At 40.1% G+C, this 26,384-nt stretch overlaps 1 protein-coding gene across 1 annotated transcript in view; it reads right to left on the bottom strand.

The window, feature by feature from the left end:
• ctnna2 (catenin (cadherin-associated protein), alpha 2) overlaps positions 1-26,384 on the bottom strand; it is a 343,169-nt gene that overhangs the window by 73,339 nt on the left and 243,446 nt on the right. The window contains exon 9 of the mRNA XM_030094501.1: positions 14,142-14,294. Within this exon, the coding sequence (XP_029950361.1) occupies positions 14,142-14,294 (153 nt within the window). The remainder of the gene's footprint in view (positions 1-14,141; positions 14,295-26,384) is intronic.

Genomic DNA, 26,384 nt, shown 5'->3' with positions numbered 1-26,384 from the left:
GCACTTGGATGAAATCAAATCAATGTTTGCACAGGGATCTTTTGACAGAAACTGTTTCCCAACCACTAAAAAAAAAAAAAAAAAACAATCTGGGCAGCTGCAGACGATGGATCATCTTTCTATTTTCTGTTTTATTTTTTTCTTTGGACTCAGATGAACAATTAGCTACAAGCAACAACAAGCCAACAAGACATGAATGCATTTTGGGTTAAAAGTTTGACGTCTGGACTGTTGGGGACTGAAAACTATTTTCCAACTGACATGCATTTAGAAATAAGCCATTGTAAGGTAAGGCATCACTGTAAAGCCACAACATTTAGCTGTCACTCCCTACGTTCTGTCAGCGAATAGGAACGTGACACCACTTTTATGAAGACGTAACTCGAGACCGCAATTGCTTACTAAATATGTCAAGTTCACACAATGTGGCTCAACCGTCCGTTTATTTTTGCTTAATGTAAAAAAAAATAAAGACTTTAAGGGAATGAGCTTTTAAGAACTAACTGAAAAATATTTCCTCTTTCAACTGAATATGCCTTCACTTTGAGAGTGAAAGCCATTTTAAGCCCTCTGCACTGTGATCCAGGCAGCAACACACAGTCTTGGCTGCAGTTTGCAGGACTGGGCGATCTCTGGTTTTCTTTCTCCTGTTACACCTGATTGCTTGAACCAATCCCCCCGGTCTGCCAGGTGCCTATGGCCAGTTTGTGTCTTCTGGGAGTTTTCCTTCATTACTGCTGCACCAACCTCTGATAATCCCATACCTCCCACAGCCTCCGCTGGACAGTTCAGTGATGATGGAGAGAGAGGAAAAAAAAAAAGACTTGCTTTGTCTGAGTCTCTTCAGTCGCTGAGAGCTCTCTTTCTTTCTTTTTTTTTTATTTCTATCACTTGGAGCACACACACACAGAAAAGAAAAAAAAAAAGAACTTGTGTGTTTCCAGCTGAGACTGTCTTGCTCTTAAGTTTTAAAGAGTCTTTACGGCATCGCACATACGAGTATGAGAAATTGCGCTCATACGCGCTGGCGGCACGGTGTCATCAATAGAGCTGTATAAGGATGAGCAGCCGCCAGAATGAGGAGATCAGTTTCAGGAGAGAGGACAGACTCTTGATGAGCCATTAACCTGCTGTCGGTGAGGTAAAATGGCTGTGGGACGTGGTTTAATTTACCCTTTTATAAAGAGGTCGTTGAATTGATGAGCCACAGGAAAAGAGTTACACCCCTGGTTTGGTGTATTAGCAATGCTGATGGTGAACAGGTTGAGTGAGGAATTGGAAGAGCGGTCAATAATCCCAATCAATCTAAGCTTTCAGAGAACCACTGCTACACTTGTGGTCAGATCTATAAAACTAATAATATGGATCTGGGCAGGCCTCTTATGGCGAAGTGCTCCAATCTGAAACAGAAATAGCATAAAATCTCTCTGGAAGCACTCTTATTTGTTTTTAGGAAAAGCTGTTATTGAAAATGGAGACATATTTGGCACAGCGAGCTAAACGATTTACTTTTTTTTTTTCCAACTGAACATTTTATATTGTCAGCCAGTACTTCCATTTATCTGTCTCTGGACTGAAAAGTCTGAGCATTGAGTTTAGGATCTCTTTAAAAAATATCTATCAGCAGGCACAAAGAGTCAATTTTCACTTTGAAATAAGCTGCCAGAGAGTCCTATGTGGTCTCCTCACCATCCATTACAGTCGTCTATGGATGATAAATTTTAATAGACAAAAGGTGACAAGCAAAAGTCTTTCCGTCAATGGGGAAAAAAAAAGAAAAAAAGAAAGAAAGAAAATTGAAAATGATGGTCTGTTTCTGAGTATGTGTATCCGGGGGCCTTTCTGTGCTATTGCAAGTTACCCATTGACCCTGTTCATAAAAACAGGCCGGTATCTTCCCCGGCCTCCTTGTTTTTGTCTGTGAAGCTGCATTCAGACATGGGTGTCCACCACAGAGCGAGCAACTGCTCGGAGAACAATAACGCTGCATTTCACAGCTGAACTGAGGTGTTCAGCATCTCCCAGTCCCGGCGACAACTATTGTCAGCAAGAAAAAAGACACGGCATCGCACATTGATTCAATATTGCTATCCAGCACAAGGTCTCGCATCCTCCTACGACTGAATGCCGAGTACCTTTCACTCTGCACAGAAATTTGAGCTGCAGGAACCTTCAGGACAAATCTCCCAATATCCCGAGCTGCCACAGAAATCTAATTGATTGTTTTATTTTCTTTTGACATGTTGCAACCTGGACGACAGGCGTTATCCCACACGGACACGGCGACTGCTGCAAATTATGTGAGGTCCACCGACAAGCTGAATGCATCGTTTTGCGCACACTTGTGGTGTGAGGGGGATAAAGTGCTGTAAAGCAATCTATATCTTTCACCGAGAATGAAATAAAGACGGTCATTAATTGGAATTTCACAGCTTGCAGGAACACAAGGCGTTGGCCTGGTGTAATAACTCCAGTGCCATTGTGCTTTAGCATCGGCCCCATTTGAGAGCGAGTGTTTAATGTTGCCTCGCTGCAGGAGCAAAATTGAGGAGTGACTATGTGAGGAAGGGCATGCACCCTGAGCTTATGATTATTATTACTTCTGAAAGATAAATACCAGATAAGATCAAGGTAACACACTGAATTGTTGACCTGCTCAGAGATAAAGTATATGCCCTTTCCAGAATCAATAACTAATTGTAGTTCATATTCCATTGCTGTATGAACAAGAAAACAGATTTGTCTCCAGTGCATTGTTCTTGGAATGTGAGTTGGCAAATGCATTTCCAATTCTGATCCCCCCCAATCACAAAAAAAAAAAAAAAAAAAAAAAAAAGAAAAAATATTTTATGAATTAGTGTTTGCACTGTGTCCCTCATTGATTAATCTGCAATGGAGGTCAAACATAACAGTGCAAATCTAATATATTGTTATGAATTGTTCAGGGACGTGCCACCGAAGTTCAAGGTCAACTTTTAATCATTACTGGGTTTTGAGAAATAATTTTGTCTGCAGACCACACATTGAACATTAATCATCTTATGACTAATGAGATAAAATCCATTTTATGTATCTCTACATTAGCCACAAAATGGGACATGTCTGGATGCCCTGCCCTGCACTTTGCAGCACTGTATTATTCGTATTCTGGAATAAATGAAAATGATACATGAATCAGAGGCAAAACGGCATTGTGGGACATCTAAAGTGATATGACTAAGCCCCCCATGGGCACATGACATAATTAAGGATTTATGCTAGGCTATATATCATATTACCATAAGAAGTCGACTTGTTCAAAGCATGCTACCATGGTGCTATGTCAAGCCTTATTCCTCTTTTGCTTTCTCTTTTGTCACACTTAATCTTGTGTAATCCACTTAGCGTCACATCTGAAAAACATGACGGGAATCCAACCGCCGCTTGTCATGTAGCACCTTCGCAGCGGCGAAACCCACCTCTCAGCGGGATTGCTGACGTCGTCGTCTCGGAGCTGGGCTTATCTCCATGGCAATTTGCTCGGGCAAGGTTTGGCAAAAATGTGTCACACAAACGCTACCACCAATCCATGCATTATGGGAGAGATAACAGACCCTTGAGTTGACTCCCTTAAGCCTGCAGGGGAAGGTTTGGAGCAGCCTTTTGTGAATACAAGCCCGATGCTGGTATAATTTCCATTTGTTTATCTCTCTTTTCCCCTTTTAGGGACACTGGAGATGCGACACAAAGAATATAAATGTCAGCCCGAGATTAAAAGATTGGCTGATTCCATCCTGGGGCACAACTGTAATTCTTCAGGAAAAGGGCTGATGACAAATTCTGTCTCTGACATGTGGACTGAGTCAGAAGAAAATTAACAAAGAAGCCAAGAGGGAAAACTGCCAAAGATGTCAGTGTTATTATTAGAATCAAAGCCACACTAATTATTCATGCATGTACTGTATAGATGCACATTTTTTTTAAATCCATGGGTTTGAAATGGAATTCACATATAATAAAGCTGTAGTTGGCATAGTCAGTGCATGCAGCATCCTGCAATATCACTGTTGTGTTAAATGTATTAGAGGAAGTCACATTTTAAGCTTGCAAACGGCTTCACCAGCCTTCACCGGTAATCATACAAATTTGAAAATAGCTAATTTAATGACAAAGAATAAGAGGGTGTAATTTTAGAAGGACAAAAATATTCGAATATCACATATGAAAACCACAGAACTGCAGAGGTGCACACTGGAGAAAAAATAAGGGATTGTGTTGCAGCTTTGCCAGTAGTTAAACTTACTGTGGGAACTGTTTATTGACCAGGACTTACTGGTTCTTGCCTGTAGTAGTATTGATCAGATTATCTTACATCGAGATTTCATCCATTTAGACCATCCTAAGCACCCAGCTGGAGGCAATAACAGCTCAGGGAAGAAATTTCTCACATCAGCTGCCAGTTCTGACAGTATTAGAGGCAATTTTCAGGCATCTGAGACCTTAACACCACCAACGAAGGCAAGAAGACATTTTTTATACATCGTGAGCTAAAGATCAGTTTGTTTATTATAGTCAAAGTTTGAAAACTTCACTTGAAGTAAATCTCGTGTATCAAAACAACTTTTGTTCAGCATATTTTCTTTGGTATATTAATTCATCCATCATTTTCTCTTTACATTTTATATATGAATGTAACATTGCTGTGTGTTTCTCTTGGAACATAACAGCTTTGTGAATGTGTTATTGACTCACTTAAGTTGCATATTTTACATATCATCTCTAATTTATTTGCATGAGGACAGAGCTGTCTGACCTTCCTGGTTGAGACAAAGTGCCGAGAGCTTAATTTTTCTCTCTCTCTGGCAGAGTGAGAGCAGGCGCTGCACATCTGCGGCAGAACATTGAGCACCAACACACTGAGCATGGAAGCCCCCCCAAGGCAGCGTGCTTAACCCACTGCTGTTCGCACTGCTCACCCACGACTGTTCTTGCCAAGTCTAAATTTAATCACATCATCAGGTTTCCCAATGATATGACAGTGGTAGGCCACATCAGCAACAACATAATTATAGGAAAATAAAATGAAACAGTCAGGTGGTGACTTTTTTTTTCCAGTGTTAAAAAAAAGAATAAAAAAAGGAAGGAAAGAAAGAAAAGCAGGGATGTCTGTGGACGTCACACTGTATGATCACTGTTAATGTCCATGAATAGTCTCAGAGATAATCAGGAGCGTATGTAAAGGTGCTTAATAACCTCAGCTGACCTCTCAACACCTGCAGCAGCCATGAGGGAAACAGCACTGACTCCACTAACAGCAACATCAAAAGTGAGCCGATCTGCCACTGCACACCCAGAGGCGGCATGTGGCGTCTCCTGATCGGCTGCAACACTATGTGGCCTGGTCAGTTGCCAGGACCTTGCAAACAGGACGGCTCACCCCATCAAAAACGCTTGATAAGTTCACAAGGCTCTTCAAGCTCTCCATCCCCGCTTGTGTGCACATCTTTTACATAGGAAGCCATTGAAACCCCACACAGCTAAAGTCAACTGTAGATGGACCCAAAAAAGTCTCATGTGTGAAGATCCTGCTGTTATCCAACATAAAAACACCTCATATGAACCCTGAAATGAGGATCATGTAAAACTAGTTTCTGCTAGTTGTTCAGAAAAAGACATAAAGACAAGTCTAACATCAACAACCAATACAACCAATAGATGTAGAAAAAAAGAAAAGAAAGAAGCTTTTCTGAGAGCACATAGAGGCTCCTGCTCCGTCCTACGTGATTCAGTACCTTTGGCTTACCTTTCCTCCTCCATCCATGCCCTCCCTCCAGCTCGACTCGGCACCGTCCAAGCCTCGCAGCTTGAAAACTTCACATATCAAGTCACTATGAGGTAAATCTACTCTAATGTTACAGGTTCAGCAATTCCAATTTGAATTATTGGATGAGCAAGAGATTTTTCTTTATCTACATTGACAATTTTGAGTGGATAAGTGATTGGCACATCTATCCACATCAACATTTTGCTAAACGCTAAGTTGATTTTGTGTTCAAGAAGTATTATACTGGACGGTAAGAAACTGAAGATTAAAACAAAAACAAAAACAAAAACAAAAAAACATCACAACAGCACCTGGTCTCTGGGGATGATATGAGTATGTCATGAATATGTCAATATCAATGTACTCTTGTTGGTATCATACTTTCTGACCAGATATAGTCTTGCTTAGTCTCTTAAAAGAAAAAAAGAAAAAAAATCACACTTGAAAGATCTGAGGTCCTCTTACTTTCCATTGCCTCATAATGAAGACAACTGGAGCGTGTCTTTCAAACTCGTCCCTTTTAAAAAATAAATATTTTGCATTATCCCTCAGCGCGATGCTTCATCACCCTTTATCTTTGAATCACAATAGACTGAAGTGACAGACACTCGCTGTCCTGTTCCTGTATGTATTGTGTGAGAACCTTAGATGTGTGTCCAGATGTCTTTGGTAGGCCGAGAAGTACAGAGAGACACGAGGAACACATACAAGGAACAAAGATAAAACACCCACAAGCTATTACAAGTCCTACATACAATCTTCTCAAGTGTGCTGGCTGGCTGAGCAGCACTACTATATGTTACAGCACCAGAGGGATGTATAGGAGTATAAAGGTTCTGTCTCTTAAAAAGCACCAGCAGTACCAGAGAAGTTCAGTATAGCATCCAGCCAGTATGTTTCCATCAAACACTTTACCGGTCTTTGTTGTGGTAATGAGAAGTCAGCCTCCATTTCCTTTGTTGTAAACAAAAGAATTAATTCTCATCTCATCTGCTGTGGCTGACCAGTTCATGAAGAGTAACAGTGATGGGTGAAAAACACACTTTAAAATACCGGGCCGAGGAACAGAAGTGCTTCAAAAACTAGTCAGAACCAGCCTGCTCTGAAACCATTCAAAACAATAATACAATCAAAAACAACAAGTCAAGTGTTCAATTCACACAAGACTGGATATTCATCCAGCACAGCTGCAACTGCACCTACAGGACATTCAGATGGCATTACATTACAGTGGCGGGACTGCAGGAACAACCTGATAGACTCTGCAAGGCTGTGTATACATTCAAGCAAAAAAAAAAACAAATGTTTTTTTGTTTTTAAAATAAATATAAGCAAAATGGAAGCGTGGACGGTGAAGTCAAGGTGAGCAGATTTGTATTCTCTCACATGTTTTGTTGCAGCAACAATCTAATTGACAGAAGTCTGCCGTTGCGAGACACCTATTGAATATCTGATTTCTTTCCTGGCTCTGAGCTAAAGGAAGAATAACTCCATAAGGGGAGCTACCTGTGGTGGATTAGATGCGGTGTGATGTATCTTTTTATGCACTTCTGTGGCTACTTCTTCCAAAGGCAGATTTCCTCTGAGGCAAATAACTTTGGATGAAAAGAGAGGATTAATGCCAGCCTAAAGGTTCAGGTCATCACAAATAGACCTGTTTCAACACTAATCCATCCACCTCCCAGTTAACTGTCCAGTAAAGTGCTTAATGCAGTGGCCCCAGAATAATATTTACTGCTGCAGTATGTCTTATGTCGCTGAGTCCCGAAGGCCAATTCAGTATTGGTTACATTCAGCTCCGTATTGATTATGCATAATGGCAGTTGGTATGTCTTTCCCCTTGATTCTGTTCATGTCCAAAGTAAGGTCATGGCTCTAAATCAAAAGAAAAGAGAAAAAAAAAAGATGAAGATAAACTGACTAGCAAAACTTAATGCAGCGTAGAAAAATAAAACCTCAATGACCACAGATATGGCGGAACACTGTGTGCCTGAAATACTTGTTTGTTGTGCCTAATTGGGGCATTTACAGCTCAGTGAATCAGGTTTTCTGCAGCATTAGTGACATAAAATATATACCACTCATTATTAATAAAGAATTCAGCTATCAAGAAAACCAAGTAATTAAGACAAGGGCACAAAGAAAACGGATTGTTATGGGGTGTAGTGCAATTACAATGCCACTGCAAGCAAGGTTAATCACCATTAAAACAACATAAAACTAGACAACGGCTGATGTAGCTCGCAAAGAGCACTGAGCAGAGCCAAGGAAACATATGCACATAGGTTTGACAAGCATTGCAGAGATGTTTCAACACAAAGCAGGAGTACAAGAGTCCTTCGTATCACTGCGGCTGTTGAAGATGGAGTCAAGGTCAGACGAAAATCTCATTCTGACATTAGAATAATGATGGAGCGGAACATCCTTTGCATGTGCAGGAATACTAGTAAGTCCAGGTTCTCACTGAAGAGGTAGTAAAAAGGAGCCATGGTATATTTAAAAGATTGGACACGTGGAATAAAGAAAAAGCAGTGGTGAGCTCAGTCTGCACTGCTGGTGAGAGGAGACGGCATTATCAAGTTGGCTGAATTAATTTGTATGAATTTGCAAATAGAGATATTGTTGGACGTTTTTCTAAAAGAAAATAAACTCCCTTATGATCCCAAAGATCATTTGCTTATTGGCTTGTGCTATAAGTAGACTACCTTGCTAGTTTATATTACTCAGTGTGTGTTGGAGTCTGGTTAAACTGAGATATTTTAAGGAAATGATCTTGCAGACATTATAAGGAAAATCAGGCCAAAAGTCTAAATAAATGCACATGCTGCATGGGCAGCTTTTCATATAAATGCACGGAAAAAAGGAACGCTTGACAGCGATTCACAGGGAGCCTTTTTTTCTGACAGGTTCATTGCATTAACGTCCTTCAATCTATTACATGTCTTTATGGCAATCGCGTACCCAGGTTAATTACTGGCTTCTTGTTGCTGGTCAAGAGAGGAATATGATGTGATTACAAAGGCCTTCAGGGTGAAGTCTTGAAGACACCTTGGAGCCAAAGAGAACCAGAGCAATCGAGAATGAAGCAGGATGGAAGGAAGCCTCCTTTTCACACTGATGCTGTTGATTGTGACCAAATTTCAGGCTAATTGCTTAAGAAAGCTCCTCTCTGGCATCGGAGGGTGGACTGCAGTGACACTGATCAGGATGTTAATTACCCTAATATATTAGAGAATTGCAATGGCGACGGCAATGATGACTGTGTCTGTGATGGCAAGAATAATGATAATGACAGTAATGACGATGATATTACCAAGTATAAGAGCCTTGAGTTTATTAGCTACTTAGCTACTATAGACCGGTGGATTGTCATGCGTACCCTGAGAAAACCGTAGAATTTCACGCTCTTATAGCTGGATCTCTATTTCAGTCATTATGTGAAATGATGTACCTATTCTTTGTAAAATACTTGGACAGAGACAAGGAGTTAACACCATTAGGTGTCAGGAGAAGTGGAGAATAGATACGGATGTGTTAGAGTTGGACAGAAGGGCCATGCAGTGGTTTCTTAGACGCTTACAGCACATCTCAGCCATTTTAAAGCAGTGCAGCATCCGGCATATTTAAAATAAAAAATGTCATCAGCAGTGAAGGCTCTATTCTCAGGTCTGTTTATGGCATGACTGTATTTGCATGAATCATAACATTCATTATGCAAAATTCCACTTTCAAATATGACTCATTATTAAGGAATAGAATGCCCTGCAAAGATTTCCAGAATGAAAGATGTGTTTATGTCAAACCACAAGGGTTGCTCTTTTTGATTGCTCAGCCAAAAACATCTAATAGATAGACAGAACCCAGAGCTTAGGGGAAAACATCTTGATCCAATAAGCACAGCTCTTGTTCCAAACCAAGCTCTGTTTAGGTGTCACCCAGAAAATCAACCTGATCTTCATCTCATTTGTAGTGGAACCATGAAGTAAAACACTCTGAACTGTGCATGGAGGGCGACGGCTCAGCATGGCTGCCGTGTTGTCACTGCTGTATGAGTACGTCATGAACCTGTATGACCCGGTGATTGTGACGAACAAATGAAAGCCGTTTGAGGCAGCTGGAGTAAAAACATGCTCTATTCCTGGTCTTAAAAAAAAAAAAAAAAACGGCATGACAGAATTCTGCCAGGGCGAACACCCTTCACAGCGGTCTGGGGTCGCATTGACGTCAGCGACTTAGAAAATAATTCTAGCTCTCAGGTTGCAAAAATGAAACGTGTCCATTGAATGAAATGATTTGAACTTTGTTAGTCACTTTCATGCACTCATTACCACCATCAGCTAATATATTTTACTGTTTTCACCCACCATTTCTTTTACAGCAGGTCTCAGCTCATTGTTTTTCTGGCCCAAAACATTGCTGCTTTGGTGCACTCACACTATTTTCAGAGTGCCATTTTCAGTTGCAGCTGCCATTGAACAAAAGTGCTACAAAAAAACCCAGTGGACACAATGTCCTCAGCACCAAGTGTGTCAGACAGACAAATTAACCGAGTAACTGGTGAAGACTGTGGAGGATTCAACACCTAAAGACCTGAAGAGCCAGATGTTTTGCTCAGGTGCTCAAGAGAAAATGACTAAGCTGAGCACATTATTAAATGTGGCATGAAAAATAAGTATTTCGGACCAAAAAAATATTTACGATCATTTTATGTAAGTGAAAGCAGAGAAGGAAGGAGGCAATGCAACCTCAGTCTGGGAGATCAATGCAAATCTCCTAGCATGGCATCAAGAGACAATAATAACAGTGTGAGATCATTACATAAGACATTTCTTTGAGAAGGGTAAAGACAGGCTGTCGGTAATGCTGGATACTGGCACATCTTCAAGGACCTTCATCAGTCATCTGCACGACTCTGCAAACCTTTCAGGCAGACTACAACACCTTTCCACTTTCTCAATAATATATTAACTTCATATGAAAGAAAAGCTTTCATTTCATGAAATGCCGACTGATGAACCAGATGTTTTACAAATGTTTAACTCATTCTAAACTCTCTTCCGTACCTTTTCAGCTTTTGAAAATGCAGGATTCACAATAATGACTTGGGTGTTTAAGAAGCAGGAATTATATAAATGACAAAACATTGATTAAATACTCTAAAATAATGATGTGCAGAATAGTATTTTATGGTTTTTTTTTTTTCTATTTTTTTCATTTTTTTGCAAGTATGATTTATTGACCAGGAATGTTTCCATACTCAGATTTAAAAACGATAAATGAGGCCCTTGTAATGAACACTGCTGACATGGAGCCAGTAAAGATACGAAGAACAATACGTTCAGGAGCAAATGAGCTGATTGACGATCATACCTCGTCTTTGTCTTTCTTACAACGGTCGGTTTGTGAGGGAAATTCAGTTCATTGTTGTGCACAAATATCCACACAGAGGTTTATGTCAATACAGAAGCTTGTGCTCTGCTACCGCACAGCTGATGAGCAAGAGTTTGCCTGGACTGGGGTTTACATTCCTTCTCCTTCGCATGCAAACAACCGCTGGGCAAAAAAGAAAAAAGGAAACACAGAAACATCTACCTCTTTTCCTGCATGAGAAGAGCAGATTTCCTCTGCTTTCAATGACCCTCGGCAAAACAAAGCTTTAACATCGTGGAATGCAGAGAACAGATTTTTGAATGTGGCATCAGTCAGATCCGCTCTCATCAGCAAACAGCTGGGGGAAACCAAAAGGGCACACAAATCACTCACTCCTTCAGCTTATGTCAGGAGAGGTGGCGGAGCTGTTTTAAGTGACAGCGTATAAGGAGCTGCCTACATAAAGGGCTCTCAGGCTGCTTTCAGTGGACCATCAGAACAAAAGGTAACTCCCATCAAAGGGCAGGCAGATTTATTGCTTTAAGACTTTTCTTCTTAACACACCGCAAAGGGGTGGGCAATAAACAAAACCTCATGAAAACAAATGCTCGACGTGTCACTACTTTTTCCATGTGAGAAACGAAAGCGAATCTGGTCAAATCAACAAAACGTCTTTTTCTATTTTCATCCTTAGACTTTGGCGCTCTGCATGATGAGTATTGTTCACAACACTGTAAAACAGCAAACTGACCTTTAAGTTGCCAAATTTAAGTTTTCCTCTGAGCGAGAAGGATTATGTCACCTGATATATTTGCGATGCTGATAATCCCAAAATGGCCCAATCATCACAATCCTACTGACTGGAACAATCAAACACTTAGAGTGTCCCATTTCTCTTCTTGTATAAAGTCAATCACTATGTACGTCTCTTTCCTGGTTTCTGATGATTTTTAGTGTATATATAATGTCCTACATCTCTGCCCTCAAGACCCTGTTGGATCTTGAAATGGAAGATTTGGGGAAACATCATATTAATCATAAATGTAGATCTGTGGCTTTTAACTTGTTTACATGTAAAGGTTGAGTCAAAACATTACCAGGAGATGAACTGGTGTTTATCGCTCCGTAATCTAACATCATTGGATACCTGCATCAGCTTCCCTACATATCGATCTGGAAAGTGACAAAGTGAGCGTTTCTCAATGAGACAGCAATAATGCCATTATTCACTCCAAGATGGGATGAGTCAGGATCTGACAGCAGATAATATTGTGCAGTTGTGTTAATTACAGACAGGTGACGGGTCGCGCAGAAAAAAAGCTGTTGCATAGAGACTCTTCTCCGCTCTGAACTCTGGCCTTTTCTACTACAGCTTGGTGGAGTGGCTTTAATGATAGCAATTGTCAGATTTACTGATACAGTACCAATTACCACATCGTCGTCTCGCAGCGCTTAACATATTAAAGTCAAGAGACTTTACGATGGAATACAGAGAAAATTCATGCTGCAATCTAACAAGGTGTGAGTGTACCTAAGGATTTCTCAAAATAGACACACACCCTCAAGAACACGCAAGTGGATTCCTATCTTCTGTTGAATATTTTGATACGACACATGAATAGTCTTGGTTATGGTGACTCGCTGAACACAAGTTTATGTGCAGGCAATGTGGCTTGTTTCACTGATGGGAGATAGATAGTACTTTATTGATCCCTTTGTAGGATACCTCAGGGAAATTGTGAAACTAAAAGCAAGGGTGTGTGTGTGTTTGTAAGGTTGTGTGTGTACATCTGTGTGTTGTGTGGCTCTGTTTCTATTTTTATATATACTGATTTTTGTTTTTAATACTGTGAAACACTTTGTTTTGTTTTTTAATATGAAAAGTGTGCTATAAATAGAGCTTGATTGATTGACTGATTGAGCACCGACAGAACACAATAACAAAAAGCTAAAAAGTCAGAAAGGAAAAAGAAGTCAAAATGATGAATGTAGATATCACTGCTTCTGTCCAATGTGAATGAGACAAATGTCCACAAAGCATGTGGAAGGATTATGCTTTGGCTGAAGGAATTTATGGGTTTTGACTGAGTACCAGTTTTTGTTTCCAAAAAGTTCTGGATCTGAAGTTATATAAAGTCAAACTTCCCTGTAACAAGTGAGGCTTACTGCAACAAAGCAACAAAAGAAGCCAAGAGAGCTTCAGCACATGTACATCCAGGTATATAAAATGTTCTTACCCGATTCTTCTAGCAACCTTGTACAGTGGGTGGTGATGCCTGAGTACTTTTATTAATGTATTTAATGCACAGAAATGTTATTGTCAACTCAAATTAACAGTTTAAAAAATGTACAGGTATCTATCTATGTCAGGAACAAATTTAATTGAATCAGCAACTCGCAGATTAAACTCATACTCTGAATATCACTAAAGCACAATGACTGTAAAAGACAGCTTTTTCTACTCTGCTGCAAGACAATGAAACATTCATGTATTTAAAGACTGAATCAAGCCGCAGAGCAAGTTTGCTCTTTTAAAAAAGCAAACTGAATGGAACGCTGCATAAAGATTAAAGTTGTGGTTGATAGTGAGTGTCTGCACCAACAGCCAAGGAGAAGAAAATATTTATTGGCAAGAAAAGAAGTAGTTTGGACTGTTTGAGTGCACTAAAAGTTCACTGCACTGTAATGAAATTCAATAATAATGCAATAAGGTGCGTTCAATTTTGAGTTTCCATCATTACAATCAAAGTTGATGTATGTTGATTCGGAATATTTAGTATGCACTGCAGTACAAACAGATTCAAGTAGACATTTGTTCTGTTTCTAAAAACAAAATATAATTGTAGTCAAAGTGAGAGGAAAACATTATGATGAGCATATTTGCATGTGCAAAGAATATATGTGCTTTAAATTCCTTATCTGGTGAGTAGGACTGGTTGTGTGCCCTCATGGATAATTCATGACTGACCTCCACCAGCTTGTTGGCGTGTTCGCGGAACACCTGGGCGTACTCCTTGACCTCCTTCTCATTTCCACTCTTAGCTGCTTCAATGAGCACCAGCAGAGGGACGTTGGTCTCCAGGAAAGAGTCCGAGATGTGGTCCATAACCGCCTTCCTCAACTGGAATGCAGAAAGAGGGAGATGGGCAGAGAAAAGATCAAAATATTAATAACTTCCCGGATGATTTCACTGGATTACATTTGGCAATGACCGCATAGCACTTAGCATTGTAATGAATCTGATGGAGGAACATCATGAGGTGAAAGGACAGAGAAGAAGAGGGGTGACACCAGAGAAAGAGAGGAGCAAGAAAATCTGAATCCTCAGCAGGCTGCACTGGAAATTGCCTCGAAGGGTTCATTTTTCCCATAAGGCATTCTCACTTAGTCAGACTTTGAGATTTACATCGTTGTTTTTGGAATGATTTCGCACAAAACTGGCAAGAGACTGGTTGTTTTACAAGACATTATTGGACCCTGAACCCATTCTGTGGGATATCAGATGAGATGCTGGAGGTAACAGTAGACAAACCACCACAGACACACAGTGCTTTATCTCACACAAAGAGGGAGTTATTCACATGAGACCAGACTGGAGTAGACTGGACGGGGGGAGGCGGGGATGCATTCCCACACATGAAGCACAGTTTTTGTTTTCAGACTCCTCAAAAGCTTGTTGTTAACTTACTGATTCGCTAATGATCAAAACAATTCTCATAAGTGAAACTGAAGAAATATACTTGAAGACTGCGTCGGGCAGCACAGGTTTTCAAAGTCATGAACACACATCCAAATGGCCACAGCGGCATCCTCTGATCAGCGGCAATCAGCTGGCAGCGCACCCGGCCTCAGGTGAAGGGTTGATACATGTCCTGAACTGTACTGACCTCAGTTAAAGATGCAGCACAATGCAAGAGGACGCCAGATGCCAGTACATTCTCATCAAAAGTTAAATTGATCCAGACATAAAGCCTCCTCGCCTTCTTGAATTTCTATGGACATGCTGTTCTCGCATCAATGGTAAAGTAAGTCTCCTTCAGGACTGCCGCAGCCACATGTGCCACGTCATGCATGTACGGCCAGTGAAAAAGTCACCTTTCCACAATGTGTCTCCTTCTGCATTGTGTGATTGTCATGGTAACAGAGTGGAAAAGCTAATATTAAGTGCAGAGCTGGTAAATTTAGAAAAGGGAGCTCATTATTTTCTTCACCACATCAACATTATTAGCAAAATCATTGCCCGGTTCGCTCATCACCCTCATTCAAACTTAGCTCTGGGCTTTAAACATGCCTTCACTGATCAAGGTTGATATTCCTCAGAAGAGACCTTGATTCTTTGTCCTGAAAGTGTGAATGTGCCAACAGATGTTGTTCCTTATATCTGTGTCTATACACGCACAAAGTCATCAGAGTGAATGTGTTTAATTAACAAAACTGATGACGAAGATTTGTTGACTTACCAGGCAATCTTTTTTCATTAGATATAAAGCAAACACTGTGACCCTGATCTCACAATACATAGATGTGAAAAAAGAAAATGTTGAAGTCTTGCAGCGAAAAATGTAGTGGAGACTAATAGCGGTGACTGACAAGAGAAAATTAATTTAAGCAACAAAAAAATCATACGCAAGTCTGTCAGTCGCACTTAAATCACCTGCAGCAATTACAAGCTTAATTGCCAGTCTGCAGAAAAGACGAGAACAATGGTGAATTATGACTTCCTTGGGGCAGATAATCCATCAATACTGCCTCTGGAAAGAGACTAGATTTGGCCAGTTTAGTGGACACGACGTGTCTGCAGAAGCACGTACACCTCCTGAGGCCCAGACTCTTTGTAAGCGGTCCTTTATCCAGAACCCAGTGTGTGTGTGTGTGTGTGTGTGGACCGCTGATTCGAGAAGATGTTTGTGAGATGCAATGCACGACCAAAACATAATGCTTCTCTCAAAGCCTGATAAACTCTGGCATTTCTGAGCTGTGAATACAGCATCTTTTCCACTGAGCCGAGAACAGACCTGCATCAGTGCAATTGTGTAACCTTGCCATTCTGTCACCTGGTGAGAAGGGTGAGGAAACGGAGCAGATAAAAATCTCGCACTGCCAGAGCTGTCCTCGCACTGTGTGAGAGCTGCTGCGGCACCGGTGGAAGTTGAGGAGGAACATGCTATAATTTAGGAACAGATGAGTCGATCTGGGCTGTTTGTGGCCTTTATCTGTGATTAGCTTAGCATTGCTTTACCAATAGTCGCCTGCAGCAAGCAAATGAGTAAACCAGAGAAGGGAGATTGTAAAAGCTGCAAAACCAACTTGAGCAAATATATATAAAACATCGGTGGATGTAGAAACTGTAAAAAGAGAAGGAAAAAAAAAAGAACACAGCATGACGGCGCAGAGATGCAATAAAAGGTAGATTGAAGGATAATCTAAACAACAAGCTGCTTCAAACTGCTACACTATGGGGTATTTTCACAGCTTCACTACTTCCTGAAAATAGCTGTGCACATTCATTTCCTGTCTTGCATTATTGGCCAAACTGATTAATCCAGGTGTGTCTGGTTTAGACTGCTGCAACAAGACACACCTGGATTAATCATTTTGGCCAATAATGCAAGACAGGAAATGAATGTGCACAGTTAATTTCAGGAAGTAGTGGAGCTGTGAAAATGGCCCATTCTGGTAGTGGGTAGAGCAAGAAGGTCATAGGTTCAAAACTATCTGTGGAGTCTGCATGTTCTCCCTGTGGATGGGCTTCCTGTCACAGTCCAAAAAGCCATTAACCGGTGATCCGAAATAGCAAATGGGGTAATAATGGGAGGTTTTTCAGTCACAGCATTTTCACCATGTTTATTGGTGATGATAGAGGCTTTACCTGTTAAACAAAAAGCTGAAGAGAAAAGAGAAGTAGAGCAGAGACGAGCACAAAGCAGCAGGCACGTCGGTGGGAAGCATATTCCATTAAGCTCGGAGTCTTTTACTGAAGCACAATGTCAACCCTACACTACATCAGAAATGATGAACATTAAGAATCCAGGAGTGACACACTTAAGCAAAAGGATGAAAAGAAAAAAAAAAAAAAACAAGAAATGCGTTTCTCTGTTTTTCATATCTATCTGTTCTTTTCTGATGTACACCACTTGTGCATTAAAGCCCACACAATAGGACAATGTTTTCCCTGAACACCGCAGTTTGTAAAATAAATAAATAAATTCTTACAGAAACTTCATTCTGACCTTGTAGATCACTTTGACATGGGGTATGGCTTCATATTGTGATTTAAGGTTGTTTTTTTGTTCAATTGTGAAGTTCAGAATAGTAAAATAAGAAAAAAAATGAAGTGAATTTATTGACAATCAGATTTTTTTTTTAAGCGCTTGAGTCTCAACGTTTAATAAATCACACAGCGATGGTGACGGCTGCTTTGCAGGAGGCATACACAAAATGGGGGGCAACCTGGGGTTCAGTGTCTTCTTCAAGGACACTTTAACATGGTTTGGGCGATAAAACCATCAGCCTGAGTTTTGATAGATCATCTGTGAGTAACATGTTGCAACTTTTCTACTAATATTTACTCTTTGGCGCCGATAGGTGGGCAGATGCATGGAATGAGGTAAGTGGGCCCGGGGATGCTCATGAATACGTAATGGCTGAAAGGGACTGTGATGGTGGGTTTGAGTGGAGAAGTGATCCAGATGAGAGATTTCCCAAGTTGCAACCTCTCCTGCACCATCAGCATTCTAATGCCCACACACCACTCCCACAGAAATCCATCTTCAATTTTTCAGATCTCGCCTCCCTCCGTGCTCCACCCCCGCTGTCTCTCCTCTCACACACTCCCTCTGTATTCCGCTTACACTTAAAGGAAATAGAACTAGAATTCCAATAGGTAGCAGAGCCTCTGCTCATTACAAGTTAGTGGGGAAGCTATTTGTCTCCTCGGCCGAACGGCCTCACAATGGTTCAGGGCTCTGAAAGCAATAGTTTTTTTAGTTTTACATATTAATATCCCTGAATTTCTGAGAAGTGTTAGCGATGCCGACATTATATTCTGACTTTCATTCATGGCCATACATTTTATTTTACTTTGTTTTTTTTTTTTTCTCCAGGAAAATGCTGCTGGTGTGCAGGCTGGAAGCACGTAGGCCGGGGAGAAATGTTACAAATGAAACCCAGCAGTGAGCCAAAAAGTGCTGTCATAACAGATACAGAGACAGATAGGAAAAAAAAAATGCTATAAGGCCAAAAGATTGTGGGTAAGTTGGGGCTGTTTTTATGATTTGAGCCAAGCCACTAAATGTTAATGGTAAATGGACTGCAGTTATAGAGCTCCTCTACTTTAAAAGACAACATTTTACAATTTGCGTTTTGCCCCTCACGAGCCGTTCACAGCCACTGATGGAGCGGAATAAAACGTTGCCTTGTGAATTTTTGGCAAAATTTCAAAATACGCTGATATTAAAAATGACAGTGTGCTTCCAACTTTTTGTCAACAATGAAGCCAGGGGGGCCTTGAGGCTTCAGCATGCACAGCCAGAGGTTCAGCCTTACTGGACACCTCAGGGTGCATTAGAAAATCAATTGTGAGTTAAGCCTTGTTGGCACAACACACTGTCTGACCTTACTACAACATATGCAGCTAAAAGGAGAAAAAAAAAAAATCCTGCAGTCAGCTTCCAAACAAATGCAGGCTGGAACAAAACACTGAATTTTGAAATGATGTCTTACATCAAGAAAAAAACTTTAATTTTATTCTAACTTTGCTATTGTCAGTGTTACATTTAATTTTAAATATTTAGCAATATAGTAAAAGCATTTCATAATATTTTACTGTCTTCTGTGAACATTGCTCTATTTAGTATTTTGGGGAGCATTTTGCTTTCGTTTGACAGTTTCCAGAATTGGGGGGGAAAAAAAGGCACAGAGCCAAGAGTATGACATGCAACAAAGGTCTCCTGGCAAGCAATCCAACTGTGGACGTTCTAGTTATGTGACACACGCCCCGGTCGCTGTGCAGAAATGGTTTGTGCAGTCGTCTGTTTCATGCAGGTCCGGTGGATCAGATACACTTCCATTAGCAGCTGGAAAGAGGGTCCAAAAGCATGTTTAAGTCTGCTTCTTCCTGAATTTTCTGTGTGTATCTCCGACATTTGTGCACTGGAACTGTGTACTTATAATAACGATGATGTACAGCTCAACGTAAGGATGTACTGAGCATAGATAACGGTTTTATATTCCTGATAACCGAAAATGTCCTTTTTTTTTAACTACCAATTGTTAATTGAAAGAAATCTCAGGAAACAGATCACAGTATTTGTGTTGATTATTGAGATAGACGACAGGCGGTCCAATCAGAGCATAAACACCATAATATTTTGGCCCTTTGCTTAAAAAATCCTTCCCATTTTTAGTGCTTGAATCTTTGGAGGACATTCAAGCCCATTTATAGAGTTTTCTAAGTACAAAATATAAACACTTTGATTTTGATCAGCTTTATACCACTAGGTAATATATTGTATTGCTTGAATCGTTAACATTAGTACTCTTTATATAAAAGTGTATCTGACTTGACCATGGTGCATCTGGCTATAACATCCTGAAGAATGACACAAAAAAATTACACACTTCAGTCTAATGTAGTTTAAAGTGAAGACTGATGGAAAATATTTTTACTCTTGTATTTTGGAAGAAATCGTGCCAATGTGGTAATTTAAACTGCTTTTCTGTTCCACATTCTTCTGCTAATTAGTGAATTTATTCAAAACAACCCCCTCACCAAGTCGGCCCAAACATCATGCTTCAGTATCTGTACTGCTCATCAATAGGTGGGTGGTCTGCTCAATCTTCCAAAGTAAAATTAGCTTCATCTTTGACCCGGTTTGTGTCATTGGACACCTTCTTGGTCCCATAGACGCCTGCGGAAAGGCAGGAAACACGCACGATGATGAGCGCATCACTCAAAAATAGATAAATCCACGTTCAAAAACTACTCTGAATTACCACACAACATTCAGCAACACTGGAGAAATTGACTTGTTTATAATCCAGCAGTCTTAACAAATGCAAAAAATATGGGGGAAAAAAACAAAAAAAAAAAAACATGAAGGAAATCTAAAAGGAAGCGCTGCCGTGGATTTCTGAATGTTTACAGCTGCACTTCAGCTTTAGTTATGTTTCGCTTGTGATTCAGAACACATAGCTGTGGGTACCTTGGGGTCAGCACAGGAAAGTTTCTTATTAAAATGTCAAGAGCAATCACAGCATAAACTGCTGGAGTCATGGCTGAGGGGAAACAGCCTGAGCAAATCAAAAATTAAGTAATAGCTCTCATATATGATATCTATCAGGGAACACGGGAGGATGATGAGTGAGGGGAGAGTGCAGGAATGAAAAGGGGGAAGTGGGGTTGACTGATTGTCAACAGTCTGAGGACAAACATATTAGATATCTTGTCCTAGAGCCTTCATTTAAAGTTGCCTTCAAAATAAAAGACATACAATGGGGCTACCCTGTAGCGGGTGTGCTTTTACTCTGAATTTTCGAGAATGGAGTTGGGACCGGCAGCTCTTCCAGATGACAAACTGACTGCTTATCAGTTCCATCTACACTGTTTATTTTAAGAGCCATGCTTCAAAACAAGATGAAAATGGGAAAGAAGCATGCACACAAGTTACAAGTACCGAGACATATTGATTATATCTAGTTATTATATATGTCTGAGATGCTGTTATGTAAACAGGGCCTGATTTTCACAATAAACAATGCTGAGTGGAGAAAGCATGCTTCACATCATGAACTCATCAAACAAAATAAGGGATTAATTCATAATAATTTGATCAGTTTGACTTATTTGATGTCTATTGTGAATGTGAGGCAGTGGATATTCAGCCAATCTGCCAATAATGCATTCCAATCACATTTTAATATGCATCAATACATATAACTTCTTTATTTGTGCGTGTGTGTGTGTGTGGGGGGGGGTGCTTACAATGTACTTCTTCAAGTATATGAGGGGGTGGGGGGTGTTCAAGCAATGCATTTGGTAAAATATGTCGATTGTGTTTCAGTATGACATTAACTCTGTCTTTCTGTGTGTGTGTGTGTGTGTGTGTGTGTGTGTGTGTGTGCGCGCGCGCGCATTTTTCGATACTTGTGGGGACCAAATGTCCCCACAAGGATAGGAAAACCTGGCACGATGTGCCTTGTGGGGACCTTTTTCGGTTCCTAATGAGGGGAAACAGTGTTTTCTCCACCATGTTGTTGTTACTGAAAAAAGTAAAAGTGCAAAAACAGTTCTTTAGGGTTAGGCATTGTTGTGGTTTGGGTTAGGGTTAGGATAAGGGTTAGGGGCTAGACATGAATGGGAGTCAATGGACGGTCCCCACAAGGATAGAAATACAAGACTGAGCGTGTGTGTGTGTGTGTGTGTGAGAGAGAGAGAGAGAGAGAGTGTGTCCAGCTTTGTGACACGGCTGCATTACCTGTACGTCTCTTCTTAAGCAGTTATATCTAAAGCTAGTATGCATTGTAGTAACTAACACAGAAAGGGTATTTCTTCATGGTAAAAAGCACTGATGACTTAACTTTGTAAATCCATCTACATTGCTGAATTGTGCCTGTACAGGCATTGTTTATGAAGTGTGCCAGCTGGGCAGGTTTGCTTATTTGGAACCATTTAGACACAAAGCAGTTCAAAGTGCTTTACAAGAACTTGGAAATACATTAAAATGGATAAATACTGAAGACACATCAGAAGTATGATTAAGAAAGGAGAAAGCAGGGCAGCACTGCAGAAACTGTATCAGGACAGCAAACAAAGTAAATGCAGCTCTCAAGTATCTTACCTTCAGTAGTAGTAAATATATTGTGTCTTTGAAAACCAAAATCATTTCAAATCAACAAGAAGGGAAAGCTGAAAGCTAAACCAGCTAAACACTAACCCTGCTACACCTCGACCAGTGCTTCCCTGACTCCCCAGTAAACGCAATAGTACCAGAAAGCAGATCAGAGGCAAACAACATTCATTTAGAAAGCACCTGCTTGGATTTTTGATTGGATGGATGTGGAATCTTGTTATGTGGTGGCGGCCAACTGTAGAGAGGAAACAACTCAGTCGAGCACATTGAACAGACACTTAGATGCGGAAAGAGGAAAAACAAGGGGGGGAAAAAAATCTGTTTACTTAGTACAAATAATTTAATTTTCAATTAATGCGTTGGCAAAAACATTCCATGAGCTCAAAATGTACTTGAGATCAATACGACTTCCACTCAAAGTATTGGCAACTTGTGAAATGCATCCATATGTCCATGTTGATTAGAGCTGCGATCAGCGCTTCCAAACTGCTGTGTACTTTCCAGTGGCTGAGATAACAGGAAATGTTCAAAAACACAGCTAATGGATTGCAAATGCATAAATGCCTCCAAACATTTTGCAAAAAAAACAAAAAAAACAAAAGATCAAAAGGATTAAAAAAGAATTGGGAAGTGTTTGTCTAAACAAAGAGTTAGAGCCGACGAGATCCGCGGCAGCTGTTTCTCCTTAACATGATAACCCTCAACAATTAAAAACAGCTGTACTAATCAACCAACTAATGGCAGCCATGGAAATGATTTCAACATCCCAAAGCAGGAAGTGAGAGAGAGAGAGAGAGAGAGAGAGAGTGAGAGAGAGGGGAAGATTAAATGTATGTGCCAGGATATGTGCGGTGGTTGTGCTATAGGGAATCCTGGAATCAGCCATCAGTCAAAAAAGGGCCCAGAGAGATGAGCTGACAGATGCATTCATTACAGACGGGATGACGGGGGGGTACAACACATGGCTCATTTCCAACAGCTTTTGCGGGTTGGTTACTTAGTGAATACAAATTAATGGACGGAACGAAATGTGAATCCTGGGATTTACAATTCAATTTGAAATTTGGGGCAAAATATATCGTAGTGCTTTGCTCTATCCTTCCATGCAATACCTCTCTCGCTCTCTGAAGCCTCTCAATGAATGTGTATTTACTTTATTTTCTGTATAACTTCACCTGTATAGTTGATGGCCGGGATGATAAAAGTATCTTAAAGAAGGAATATAAACAACAATTTCCATACAGAATGCAGCAGGAAGATGTGAAAAAGAGACGTTATGTTTGTTGATTCTGAACTGAACAAACGCCTCAGCTGTCATCGGTGTCATAGAGATGATCTGAGCTGTTCCTCTCGAGACAACAACAGCTTCCCATCCTACAGACGCTGTCCAAACCACTACACACCCTTAAGACTTTGAAATTAAACAATCACAGCTACTGCTATGAAGGTAAAAATGAGAGGCAGCATATCCTTAAGCTGAGGGTTAACCCAACCAAGTGATTTTTTTTTTTTTTCCAGCACAATTTGACGGCGGCAGTGAGCTATCTGTGAGATGAGGCCGCGTCTCTCCAGTGAAATAAAACCTCACCGAAGAATGCATTAAGTAAGGGGAGCCTTAATTCAAATGCATTAACATACCTGCTAATGCGTTTATGCAGAACACTAATGTAGGCTTCCCTGGTAAGCTCAAAGCGTATACTTCAAATTATGCCATAAAGTGAAAGAGGCTTCTTTAAAAAAAGAAAGAAAGAAAGAAAAATGTCTTGCTTATCTGCAGCTCAAGAGGGTTGTGTTGCTGACCAAAAATAATTTCATGGAAGAAGCAAGTTAATGTATTTAAAAAAACGTCAGAAGCTCTAAAAAAGGATTTCTTTGTTTGTGAGTGAGCTGGACTTCGGAAAAAAAAAGAATGGCCAGTGTCCCAAACTCCTGCCAGTTTGGACTGCTTGTTTTCAAGCTTGAGCTGACGGGCTAATTACTGTGGCACACAAAGCCAGGATCACTCATTAGCGCGCCTTGACATTTCCTCCTTCGAATCTGTGAAGAAGCCTCCAGGTCAAAGCTCAGTTGATTTCACGTGTAAAAAAAAAAGAAAAAAAGAAAAAAAAAGAAATTATCAGTTAAATTTGCTGATGTGAATGCGTTTACTTTGTATTCTATTCTAGATTCAGCATCGTCAGACAAAAACACTAGATTCATTTCCACCTTTATTTGCTTGAAAAAAAAAAAAAAAAAAACGTTCTCACAAAAAAAAAAAAAGGCAGACTGGGTTGACAAGAAGACAGCAGTGGTGTACTTTTCTTTACAACAAGTGCACTTTTTGAGCTAAATCCTGGTTCAGTGGAACATGGAGTTTGTGCTGCACTGAATGTTAATGCTGGAGCGGGAAGGAGAGCAGGGAGATCTACCGGGGGCCGAGCTGTTTAATCTCACCCCAACCCGGCGAGGCTGACAGAGCGATCGCATGAACAGAATTGGACTTTCTGAAATTACAGCCAATATTATTTTCAGCGCTGGATTAAAAACTGAATTAAGGACTTATTCGAGCACAGACCCAAGAAAATCTACCATCCAATTTGATTTATGGTTGAGGTTCTTTCTGGGTGTTGTGTGCTGGGCAGCGGTCGGGTGTGGGATTTTTTTGGTTCTGTTTTGGTTATTTAATGTTTTCTTGTTCATTTATTGTGCCCATTGAGGCTGATCTGATAATAAACAATAAAATGACACTTCATCTGAGGATAAAAAAATGATCTAGTCACATTTTTCCCAGTATTTCAATAATCTCATTGTTTGGACACCATGTGTTTCCTTTTCTGTTATTTGTGGCTTGACGTTTATTCAAAGTTCAGTGTCTTGCTGAGGCACAGCTCAACATACGGACAGAAGACGTTGGGGGATCAAAACCAAACCGCTCTCCCTCAACGGAGCCACAGACGTCCCAAACCAGAGGGAAATACATGAGGCAGCTTAAATCCTAGGCACCTTCAGTGAAAACTAGCTATTCTACTGATTGTGACTGGAGCGGACCAGAGATTAATTTTCCTAATTGGGATTAATCACATCATTTCCATAGACAATCGCAGCTAAAGACATAGTTAAAATTCTGTTGCTTTACATTTCAAGGCAGTTTTAAGCCTATATGAAACATTTATCGGAGTGCCTTAATTGGGAATGTAGACCAACCTAAAATAATGTCAACGTCAAACAGTTTTCAAATTGGAGAAAAAAAAAAAAAAAAAAAAAAAAAAAAAAAAACCTAACCTGTACATTAACTAATCATGAGTAATGCGATTAACTCTGAGGGCCATAATTGTGACATTATACTTGGTTCCTTTAAAAGGTCTGATTGTTTTGATCAGAAATGCGACTGGTTTGCAATTTGCCTCTTTTTAACCATTCCAAAAAGGTCTTCTTTTCCCCATGTTCTTTCTTTCTTTTTTAATCTGGTATCCTGCAAGTAATTAATGTTATCTTTGCGTTTTCTTTGCCCTGTGTATAAAAAAAAGTAATTATTTCAGATTTCCACTCCCTAGCCCAAACTGCCTGTCTCTTGGCTGCAATTCGTGCAAATTACACTGAGACATTGTTAACTAAAAGAAAGAAAGAAAAAAAAAACACAATACTGTCTCTTTATTTTGGTTATGCTCCCTTTATTTCACTGTGAGTGAGACCTACAACTATGCTTCTCAGACTGGATTTTGAACTGTGGTTAACATGTTTTTGTGTATGCGTGTTGTGTAAGAGAAATGTCAGAGGAGTTCTCCAGCCGCACACTTATTATATCTAATCACCTCTTTTACTTTTTAAGTTTTTTTTTTTTTTCTTTTGCTTTCTATCATTGTAATTGCTGCTTCTACTGCAGCCTGGTGGAGCAGCAGTGCAACTTTGATTTGAGTCTTTGGTTGGTTTGTGGGCTTCAGAGGCTTCTGGTGTTCTTTAATTTGCCTGTTTCTATTTGCACAGTCTAAAGACAAGCATGAGGTCTTATTGATGTCAACTGTAACTGTACTAGTTATTTGACCTACAGTCCCATGACCCTGAATTAAAAAAAAAAAAAGAAGAAAGAGCACAGGTAGAAGGTACAACGACAATAAAAGCTTTTCTATAAAAGCAGTTGTCTAATATATGTTTTTTGAATACAAATCAGATTTTTTTTGTCTCCTACTTCAATGTTGTGTTTTTCCCTATTCCTATACGCAGTGATGTTGATCGGTAGATGTCAATGCAATGTGTCAAATATACAGGCAGATGCTCTCTGAGCATAACAAAATTCATGCTTTTATTTGTTATTTGAGGTACTTTTTTTTGGTGGGGGGAATGTCATTAGATTGATCAAGATGAGCGTACACAGCATATCTATG

This window comes from Salarias fasciatus, chromosome 6, assembly GCF_902148845.1.
Source record: "Salarias fasciatus chromosome 6, fSalaFa1.1, whole genome shotgun sequence".
NCBI lineage: Eukaryota > Metazoa > Chordata > Actinopteri > Blenniiformes > Blenniidae > Salarias > Salarias fasciatus.
Note: the sequence above shows the minus strand (reverse complement) of the source record. Positions and strands in the feature narration are given on the sequence as shown.